Consider the following 10,996-nt stretch of genomic DNA (forward strand, 5'->3'; position numbering starts at 1 on the left):
GCAGTTGTTAAGGTTAAATATACAGGAGTATTCTGGGAACAGACAGGGAACACTAAAAAAGCAGCAAAACAATATGAAAACATGGTGTCACCTCTTCTCAATAAGAGGCCCTTTGAGAAGAAATGGCTACCACAGGAGAGCAGCTGAATAAATTCTGGGAGATAAGGAGAAGATGGGGAAAAAGCTCAACTGGAGTAAAATAGTTTGTTTAGTGTCATTGTGGGGTTTTGTTTGTTGTGCTTAGTTTTTAACCATCCATTTGAAATCCCTGTTCTAAAGAAGCTGTAAGTAACTAACAAACCTCTTCCATACTTGGAAAGGCAGGATCTGCTCTGATAGCCAAGACCTGGTGACACTTTCCACTCATTTTTAACACAAAATAACTGCTTTGTATGTTTTTGAGGGTAGGAATGGTTAAAGTTGAACAGATAATGGTCTCCTGCACCCAGTGCTGATCTCACTCCTTGCTGTGCCCACAGAGCCATTACCAGCTGCAGCTGTGCCCTGGTGCAGATTGCCCCATGGTCATACAGGTACAAGAGCCAAAGGCCCGGCGGGTGCAGTGCAATCGTTGCAATGAGGTCTTCTGGTAAGAAACAGAGAAGGTTACAGCTCACAGGGAAAGTCTGTGCTGTCCTCAGGGCCAGTACTTTTGCTTGCCAACAGATTGGGTGTGTAGAAGGATCTGAAATGCTTTGCTAGAGTTGTTTGTAACTTGAGTTAGCCTGAGTAATTGGACACTTGTGATCTGACTTCTGCAGGTGGTCAGACGTCCCCTTGCTTCCTAAACTCCTGGGAACTTGGGTGTTCTGACAACCAGGGAGCACAGCTTGAGTAGCCAAGGGGTTACAAATTTACCATTCTCACGTTTTGGCTAGGTTAAAAATTTTCCTACAGAGAAAGTGATTGATATAGATTCTGGTAGTAAACATAGAGTCCTTCTTGCTATCTGCTGGTATTAAGTTTGTTAAAAACATTTGACTCCCAGTTTAGAGACCCAGCTTTCTGGTATCTCCATGCACATGGCCCAGGGTATAAGCAGGTATTGTCAAGTTATGCTAATACAGGTGCCTGATATCAGCCACTGGGGTCAGGCTACTTGTAAGTGACTGGTCCACCCCAGAACTCTGTAGTCATGTTAGAGGAGACATAGGTGGGCTCTAGGAAGGGACAAGTCAGCCCTCAGACACATGATTTGTCAGGTGTGGGTTCACTTCCATCCTCACTCTGCCTTTACAGAAGAAGGGAGAACTGGAGTTCAGTTTTGGTCTTCACACTCTACTAATAGACAAGAGCATTTCCATCCCTTACTGGGCCCCCAGATTTTGGTCAGGAAAACCTCAATCCTTGAGTCATTTCCATAGAAATTGATATGTTTTTTTCTTTTTTTTCTCCCCCCTTTTAAGCTTTAAGTGTCGGCAGATGTACCACGCACCCACAGACTGCGCTACCATTCGGAAATGGCTCACCAAGTGTGCAGATGACTCTGAAACAGCCAACTACATCAGTGCTCACACTAAAGATGTAAGGACAGGCACCTGCATGTTATTTCTTGTCCTCTAGCCCTGCCTGGAAGCCAGGATAGAATTCTATACACACATAGCATTGTGTTCTTCTTTTTTTGCAGACTGCAAATCCTTACAGCTCCCTAGGGACTGTCAAGAAGCTTCTGTCAGAAGCTCCTGTCATATGTGAGCTAATTACATCCCTATGGCAGTGGTGTAACTCAACTGAGTGCCTTGGGAAAGCTTTGTGTGGGAGGCTCAGTGCCCTCCTGCAGTAAGGACCTGGTGGTCCTTATTCCAGACCTGGTGTGAATGTCTGACTGCCAAGTGTGCTGTCCTCCCACAGGCAAAAGAATTGTGGGTACTCTGAAATGATCAGTGGAGATGTATTTAAAATGGAAGGAGAGGCTGTGCAAAGTCAGTACCAAATAAGGCTCCAGTGGTGTTTAAGCCTGCAAAACTTTGTGCAGTACTGTGAGCTGGAGGGCAAGGGAAAAAGTCTTGATTTGGCAAGGACTGCAAAATGGAGCAGTTGAAGTCTGTAAATTAGATATTGCAGTACTTCTAGTAGGTTTAGACCCCAAGACAAAGAAATAGTATTACATACTGTGCACACTAGCCTACCTACTATAGAATTGTTGAATAAATGTACTATCTTTATCCTCTAAATTACCTGTTTGAGATTGGAACTTTTGATGTCTTTTGGGCATTTTGTGGCCTGACTTCAAAACAGTTCTTGGCTACATTTGTGCTGCCATGGCCAGTGGCAGTTGTGACAGTGGTGATTAGCTGCAAGCTTCAGTTATGTTAGGAAAGGGGGTACTTAGGTAGACCAGAGATTTCAAGTTCCCTTCCTTCTCTGGAGAAGGTGTCAGCATGGTGATGGTATTGTTTCTGCTATGCTTATTTGTAGAATTTTTATTTTATTGAGCACTATCCTGGCATACATTTTGCCTGACATGAAGATTTATACAAAGTAGCAAAGCTCACTTTCTCCTTTTTACCTATGCAGCCCAAAAAATGTATCTGGACACTCCAGGGTATCTGTGGAGTGGGGATATGTGCAGCTTTCCTGTGGTTGGGCAGATTCTCTGCAGGTAGCTGAGATATCATTTGTTAGTGGCTGCTGAAGGCAAAATATAATGACAATTATCTGTAGTCAAATGATACACTGTCATACATGAACTAATTGTGTCCCTGTGCCTGAGGAACTGCAGAGGGGTAACTCAGCAAGACCTTCAGTTTTACATGGAGTAACAACAGTAAATTTGTTTTCTTGAGCAAACAGTCTAGTGCTGCAGTGCAACTTCCTGACTTTGCCTTTCTGCCATCTTTTAAGTGGAGCTGTCAGGAGCTGGTGGGAAGCAGGGTGAAAATGCTAATATTCTCATATGAGAATATTTCTCATACATGAATGCATATTTTTAAGAAAAAAAGGCAAAGAGGAATAATCACACAAGTGCTGTCATTCTTCAGAAGGCTGCTAGAGTTGGATCTAACAATTGTGTCTGTTTCCTCAGTGTCCCAAGTGCAATATCTGTATTGAGAAGAACGGAGGCTGCAATCACATGGTGAGTAATTCCCTGAACACGTCAAACCTCCCTTGTTCTAAGTGGAATTTTTTTCCCACACTTTCTGCTAACCAAATGCCTCTTGTCTCTTCTTTTTCAGCAATGTTCCAAATGCAAGCATGGTAAGTTTGGTTTGGAAGCTGTTTTCTCTGCAATATTTGTCAGTGGTGATGATCCCTTCTCTTTTTTCATGATATTAAGAAAAATTGTGAACACAGGCTGAAATATTTTGTCCCTAGTAAAAGCTGAACAGGATATTAATTACAGATTTCTGTGTGATAGCTTTTTTTTTCCCCAATGGCTGTGTTCTCAGCTGAGTTCTGCAGTGCTGATTTGGCTTTTGCCCCTGACATGTCTATTGGATAGAGAAGTCTCCAGAATATTAACAGTGCAATCCATCTCACAGGAGAGCTTTCCATATAATTGTATTTTTAATCAGCTGAAAATATTGTCAAACGTAGCCATTTACTCAGGTCAGCTTAAGTCCTTCTGCTTAGTGATGGAAATAATGAGCTTCAGCTTAAACTGCAGGAGCTGTGAATTGTTATATGGGGCTGCAGATGTTGAACTTCTCAGTCCACTCCCGTGCAATTAGCAGCCTGAGTGTCTTTGGCCCATTGTGTGGGCCCTGTTCTTGCACTTACCTTTTCATGGCAGAATTAATTTCTGTTGCCTTGGAGTGAGATAACTCAGAGGGCTGAATACAACTAAGTGTACCACTAGAAACTATTGTGATATCAGAACCTTATTGGGAAGGTGATTAAAGATGACTGTCCTCTCATTTCCTTTGGGGTTCTTGGCAGCACTGGATGTGCTTTGATGGAGCTTTGTGACAAGGGGGAGGAGGCAAGCGCCAAGATACCATGGTGACTTAGCACTTGAGAAGGCTGATGAACCTGGGAATTACAGTTTTCAGTCTCATTATCATAAGTAACACAAAAGGGATTCCTATTGTAGCAACTTAGTCTCCATCTTTTTTTCTTTGCAGCAGAACACTCACAGCCTCACTCTGAAATCAGAAAATTGCCATGTTTTGCTATTTTTATTATTGCTCTCTTTACTCTGCCTTCTTCCTATTTTAGCAGCTTCTAACTCGAAGTGTCATAAGCCAGTGACATCTGACCTGGGTTGTTCCCTTCTGGAGAGAACTGAGGGCAGGCTTTCTTTTGCATCACTTAGTTCACTTTTGGATCCAATTGTTTTATTCAGACTGAGGTTTGCATGGGGCAGTGTGCCCATGGTGGGGAGGGGGCAGCTCACAAAAGAGACTGACAGCCTCTTCTCTAACCTAGAGTGACAGTCTGTGCAGGGTGCAAGTGCAGTTCTGCCCAGTGGTTTTGGTGTACAGGATGCAGAGCTTCAAGATTTACTGTCCATAGTTGAATGAGAGGCTATGGAATTAAAATCTTCAAGACAGGCTGGTATTTTTGGCTCACTGCTGAGTTCTGTTTTGCAAGATGACACAGAACGTGTGTGTTTCTTGGCTTAGCAGAAATATCTGAACACAGATGGGCTCTGTCTCCTGAAGTTTTTCTTTCTCAGAGGTTTTTTTCCTGTGCATCACAGTGGGTTTTTTGCTGTTTTCTGCAGACTTCTGCTGGATGTGTCTGGGAGACTGGAAGACTCACGGCAGCGAGTACTACGAATGCAGTCGGTACAAAGAGAATCCTGATATTGTAAACCAGAGTCAGCAAGCACAGGCCAGGGAGGCCCTTAAGAAGTACTTGTTCTATTTTGAGAGGGTAGGAGACATCTCCTTGGCCAGAGCTGCTGTAGCCTTTTAATGCTCCCTGCCTGGTGCAAAGGTCATTGCCAGCAATCTCCGTGCAAGAAAGTGCCCAAAGAGAATCTGTGCAGAATTTTCAGGCCCTGTTGTTTTTCACTCAAAATCCTGCCCTGGAAGTCCCATCCAATCCAGTGATGTCATACCCAAAGCAATTTGTATTCACTCCTATATTCCCTTGTGCTAGAGAAAATCAGAATTATCTGTGTGCCACTGTACTATGTACCTGCAGGCTGAGTGCTGCTGCAGTAGATAGATATTGCTCCAATCATTTCCTTTCAGGACTGGGGAACTTCTGTTCCTTGCAGTACATCTTTATACAGATAAAAACTAAATAAATTGTACCATGTTCAAAGTTCCATTGGCTGTAGCAAGCTTTTTACTAAAATTTCATGTAATCACATTTTTTAAAGCTGCTATCAGAGCATGTCTGTCCACGCAGCAGGCTCCATGCACCTGGCCATGCAGAGCAACTCCACAGCAGTGTCTCTAGAAGAGAATGTGGTAGATGTTAAATACTGCTGCATTTCAGTTTCCCCATTAAAATGAGTTTATTCTTCACAGCATGAGCCAAGTCCTGTAGTAAAATAAATGCCTTCATTCCTGGCTCTCCAGACCAACAGGCTTTGGGAAATAAATGTGCACATGGATACTGGAGTTCACTGAGCCCATGTCAAATGTTAATTTACTCTCTTGACCTTCCTATAGAAATCCTTTAAGTAGAGGAATCACCATGATTACATTTATTATATTATATTTAAGTCCTTTCCCACTTGTTAGACACGAGGTCACTGTGTGGCCAGAGGGCATTCCCACTCGGAGGAGCTGGGTTTGCTCCCTGTTCTTGCTGCTGTCAGTCTGTTGTCTGCAGCCTCTGCCACTTGCTTCTGGAGGTGCTGCCTTGCCATTCTTTCCCACAGCATGTCTTGCCTTGCTGGACTCCTGCCCCACTCCAATTTCTGCTTGCTAGAGCTTGTGCTTTTACAGCAGTAGTACTCTGTTCTCATGCTGGTTTTTTCCTTTCCCTGTCTCCCCACCTCTTGCAGTGGGAGAATCACAATAAAAGCCTACAGCTGGAGGCACAGACATACCAACGAATCCAGGAGAAAATCCAAGAAAGAGTTATGAACAACTTGGGAACATGGATAGATTGGCAATATCTACAGAATGCTGCAAAACTACTTGCAAAGGTGAGTAATTGTCTCTTGTTTAGCACAGTGAAGAGAATACATGCCAGAATGCTAAATTCATAACACCAAGTAAGGAAGGAAATTTAAGAGTTCTGGTTATGTGGGACAGTACTTCTGGTATAGGACATGAACAAACCAAAAATCATCTAGGAGTGACCTCTGTGAAGTCATGCTCCACAGTACACAGACCTGCACAAGTTCTTCCAAGGAAGGTGTAGGAAATTCTACCAGGAAGTCTCCAGTTGTCAGGAGGGAGCTTCTTAGCCTGTAGTGGTTGCATAAATATGACTGTGCTGACTTCCAAGACTGAGACTCCTGTCTGTTTCTCTCTCTCTCCCTCCCACTCTTGGACAGTGTCGTTACACCCTGCAGTACACATATCCCTATGCCTACTACATGGAGTCTGGTCCCAGAAAGAAGCTGGTAAGATGCTCTGCTCTTTTGTTTGCTGGTAACTTTTTGGGGTATAGCTGGCAGCATGCTGGGCTGAATTCCAGAGCTGGGCAGTGTCTGAAATATTAGTCCTGAGTCTGAGGTAAGGACAGGATAAATAGGTGGGTTTGCACCTTTCTTCTTCACTTCAAGTCGACCAGCAGCTCTGTCCTCTTATACATTACATTATTTTCCCAGGGCACTTCACTGCACTTTCACTAACAAGCCATTTATCCAGAATGTTTTGAGGCTGGAAGTGTGCATTTATTTCTTGGTAAGATTTATCACAAAGCTGTGGGCCATATTTCCTGTGAAGAGCTGCTGGAGGAGAGTTTTTCCTTGGATCAGGGTGTAGCTTTGCTTTTTATTCCTGCTATAAGTTCCTTACTGGCTTGGTGCATCTCATGGACTGAAAAAGTCCAAAAACATTGAATTCAGGAAAGAATTTTTCTTTGACTCAGCTGTCCTGTAAAACCTGTTATAGAATCTTTCTTCATGGCATCATGTGTTCTCTAAGGCTGTGGGCAGATGTTCTCTTCTGGATCTGACTGCCTGTGGAACAAGTTGCTGCTCCCAGCAGTGGTTAACAGTCCCTTCACTCTGCCTGCAGAGCTACTTAGGAGAGCATCTTGTGACCTGTTTATGGCAAAATAAGCTGAATTAGGAGATACTTGTCACGTGCAGTGTTTTTAGGCTGACTGGGTTAATTTTGAGTGATGCAGGTTGGGGAGTGCTTACACAAGAAAAGCCCAGAAGGGGTGATCCCATCTGGGTGAAGGTGGATGAGGAGGAGACACAATCCTGCTCTGCCAGCACTGCTGACAGCAGGACACATTTGTCTGCTCCTCAAGTGTAATGAAACTGCTCCACTAAACCAGTTTCTTATTGATGTCTCTTATTTTGCTCTTTGCAGTTTGAATACCAGCAGGCCCAGCTGGAAGCTGAAATTGAAAATCTCTCATGGAAGGTGGAGCGAGCAGACAGCTATGACAGAGGGGTGAGTGTTCTGCTTGCTTGAGCTTGTTGGCTAGATTTTGTTTGTTGGGCTTAACACTTCTGCAGGAGCACTGAGGCTGTCAAGTGAGGGTTTGAGAAGCTAGATCCAGAAACCACCTTTAGCCAACAGATGATGTAGATGCAGAATGCTCACTGCCTTGTGGGAGAGGAGGGAGGGCTGCAGGGATTCCTGCAGAATTAAACAAGTCCCATGGAGCTCTGGAGGAGACTGCATGCAGCCTTCTGATGAAAAGTAGGTTTCTTAAGTGTGTAGCATTTTAGACAGAGCAGGTGCTGGGAAACTGCAGAGGGAGCCCACATAAAAAGGAAGAGGATCTGGGATCTTGTAATCCAGAGTGTGCATGAAGTGTGTGATGGTTGGTGCTTCTCAAGCTGGAGTTCGGTGTCCCTAAGGAAAATGAGGTCTTCTCCAGGGATTTTATGCTAACAGTTTGTACCTTCTCTTTTACCAGGACTTAGAGAATCAGATGCACATAGCAGAGCAGAGACGGAGGACCCTGCTGAAAGACTTCCATGACACATAAGAGAGGAGGAAGTGACAGTGCAGGGGTGAGAGCAGCAGTGAAGTGATGGTAGCTTCACTGGGATAAGCAGGCACTGCCTCTGGGAGAACACGGCCAAGGACAAAGCCACCCCTCCCCTTGCAAGTCAGACACATGCAAACACCACCTTTTAGTCCAGTTTGTTCTCTTATCTTTCTGTTTCTGTTTCTGCCAGGCTAGAGGCCAGAGCTCAGATTGGCATATTTCCTGGGCCATTTCCCTCCTGCCCTTGATGGTTTCAGAAGGGGAGGGAGTTTTTTTCTGAATGGCTGTTAATAGTGTTAGATCATTACAGTTTATGTAATTTTCAACGGTTGTACAATTATACAGACAAACCTTAGAATAACACAAAACCCTTTTTAAAAATAAATTGGCAGTGGAGTGTTTTTCCTTAATCTGCTTGTAAATTTAATGGGCTTTTTCCCCCTCTCCTTCTCCCTTCCTCTGACCCAAAAATCCTCCTAGTCATTGAAGGAGGTTAAAAAAATATCTCAGCTAGATTTTCCAATGCTCCTTTAACCAGGGCGTTGCAGCATTGGCATTGCATGAGGAGAGTGGCTGGTGTTAAGGGTGGCTGCTGCTGTGCCTGGCCTGACAGTACCAGCAGTGGCTGTGATTCAGTATGATCACATGTGACATCTCTTTTTTCTTGTAAGTCAGCTGTGCAAAATCCAGCTACACAGACAAAAGCAAACAGAGGAATTGTAGGGGACACACCGGGTTAACACTGGGGGATATGCTTGAGTTTGAGAGAAATTGAGAGAAATCAGATTCTGCATTTGATGAATTTAGGTCTTCCATGTAGATTTTTGCTTTACTTGTTTTTGTGGGGAGGATGTTGTATTGCCAAAGTGAGTGATGAGGGAGTAGTAGCATACAGTTGTTAATCAAGGCTTGGGGCTTTTGCAGAGTGAAAGAATCCATGTTATAACAGTGCCATGCAGCCTGATAAAGATTATTTGTGCCTGCTGGGTAGCATGGCTGAGAAAAATTGATCTCATTCATCAAAGTGAGACTGAACACCACTACATTATGAGGAGGAAAGATTATGTACAACACACTCCCTGGCACGTGTTGGCAATGTGGATGGGCACTTGAATACAGGTGCCCTGCTTGTGCAGAGCCTGCACCAAGCCAGGCAGAAAATTAACTAGCAAAATTAATTTATTTGTATATTAGTATTGATGCTGGTGGGAATTTATCAGAAAATTGATTGTTAGGAGCATGTGGAGCTTTTTTATTAACATTCTCTTTTCTAATGTAAAATATACACTAAAATAAAAATATGAAAAACCTAGTTCATCTTAGTAGGGGTTAACATAAAAAAGGTTACTTAAATGCTGACTCTTGCCTGTTTGCTACAGGAAGCAGGCCATATATTAGGATTTCACAGATATCTGTGTCACTTGCACCAGGAGCTTCTTGTTTGCAGCCAGGTGCAGCTGGAGTCTGATCCGAGGAAATTTTCACCTCTGTGGGGAACTCATGGGATTCTCTTCTATGCTGTACTTGGAAGTGTTGCCTTTGATGCATCCCTGTATTGTTCTTATGCAATGTCATTTGATAAAGATTAAACTGGAGGGGGGAAAAGTGCTAAATTCCTCGTGTCAGAATAAGCTAACTCTGCTGTTGGAGCCTCTTTCATGTACCTGAGACGTGCCCCAGGTATTTGCAGCAGGTGTAATTGGGCCCACAGATTTTATCAAGACTGATGCATTAGTTTAAACAAGGAGTAGCTGTCATAGGAGCTAATCCTGTGGCCATGATTATTGTACACAGCAGAAAATTTCAAACTGAGAGGCCTTTTCCTTCCTCCCTCCCATCCCTGGTGTGGGATCTATCCTCAGGGAACGAGGGGATGCACTGCGAGGAGCTGCTGGCCTTGGAGTGGGTGTTACAGCAGAAGCAGCTGAGGTAGGCAGGTTGTGGAGGGATGGCTGGAGCCAGGGAGCAGGGCAGGGGCTGTGGTTTCTGGGAGCAGCACTGCTTGCTGTGCAGGAAATCTCCATGGCCATGGCTCCTCACATTCCTGCTCTGTCCCGCTCTGGCTCCCCTCGAAGCTGGAGCTGTAGAGATAGAGCTGGCCTTGCTCCAGCCACTGTCTCTTCATTTCATTCCTTACTCTGAACCAAGCAGCAGCCTCTCTGTGCCCTCCTCATGATATATCCTAGAGGTCAGTCTCTCTTCCTGTCCCCTTCCCAAATGATTGTCTTGGCATGCTGCTTCCACAGGAGGGGATAGTGGAGGGAGGAAGGTTTGCTGAGACCCAGCAGTTTGCAGTGAATACAACGAATGTTTGAACTATTCTTTAAAAATGTAATGTGCAAAGTACTGATTAGGATAAAAGCTGGTGTTCTTGTTGTCTAAACACATAACTATTTTAACACCTAATCCCTTTGCAGAGCAGGTATGTGGAGTTTCCTAATCCCAAAAAATTTTCACTTCTGTTACATAATTGTCCAGCTTTGAGCTAAATGAGAATGAGGTTTTGTCTCTCCTTCCTTCACTCCCTCCCTCTTCTATGCCCCCACAAAATATTTTGCTATGAATTCTTGTTTGTAGACAAGCCAGACCATATAGCTGTGGCGAGGCTTACTGAACAGGCTGCTGAGATGCTTGGCTGAGGAACAGTAATAAAGATTGCACAGTGCACCCACTAATTCTTTCAAATTTTCTGAAACTAGAGCTTTGTCAACAGTTCCATTTATTTTTAAACAAACCATCCTTCTGAAAATGGTGAAAGCCCTGGGTTGCACCCACAAAGCCTGTTGCCATACTCTGGGAAAACAACAGGAATTGCTTTTGCAGCCCAGGCAGGACCACTTCTGTGTTGGTGTTGTACAGAAAGCCATGGCCTTCAAGACAAAGCGTGCAGGGCATGGGGCTGCTGGCTCTGTGTGTAAGGTGAATGACACTGCTCAGGAGGTAGGTGACAGGAAGGAAATGAGGGTTCTCA

General features: G+C 44.1%; 1 protein-coding gene across 4 annotated transcripts in view; it reads left to right on the top strand.

Annotated features, from left to right (window-relative positions):
• The window catches only part of ARIH2 (ariadne RBR E3 ubiquitin protein ligase 2), a 31,906-nt gene extending 22,569 nt beyond the window's left edge, over nucleotides 1-9,337 (top strand). For 2 of the 4 annotated variants that reach the window (XM_064724518.1, XM_064724520.1), the window contains 9 exons: nucleotides 480-589; nucleotides 1,407-1,524; nucleotides 3,026-3,076; nucleotides 3,177-3,198; nucleotides 4,667-4,818; nucleotides 5,906-6,049; nucleotides 6,404-6,472; nucleotides 7,395-7,478; nucleotides 7,951-8,434. In XM_064724518.1, the coding sequence (XP_064580588.1) occupies nucleotides 480-589; nucleotides 1,407-1,524; nucleotides 3,026-3,076; nucleotides 3,177-3,198; nucleotides 4,667-4,818; nucleotides 5,906-6,049; nucleotides 6,404-6,472; nucleotides 7,395-7,478; nucleotides 7,951-8,022 (822 nt within the window). In that variant the 3' untranslated portion in view covers nucleotides 8,023-8,434. Of the gene's footprint in view, nucleotides 1-479; nucleotides 590-1,406; nucleotides 1,525-3,025; nucleotides 3,077-3,176; nucleotides 3,199-4,666; nucleotides 4,819-5,905; nucleotides 6,050-6,403; nucleotides 6,473-7,394; nucleotides 7,479-7,950 lie in introns of all 4 variants that reach the window. The other 2 variants (XM_064724517.1, XM_064724519.1) reach the window with 2 other exon arrangements.
• The last annotated feature ends 1,659 nt before the right edge of the window (nucleotides 9,338-10,996 follow it).

This window comes from Zonotrichia leucophrys, chromosome 12 (assembly GCF_028769735.1).
Source record: "Zonotrichia leucophrys gambelii isolate GWCS_2022_RI chromosome 12, RI_Zleu_2.0, whole genome shotgun sequence".
NCBI lineage: Eukaryota > Metazoa > Chordata > Aves > Passeriformes > Passerellidae > Zonotrichia > Zonotrichia leucophrys.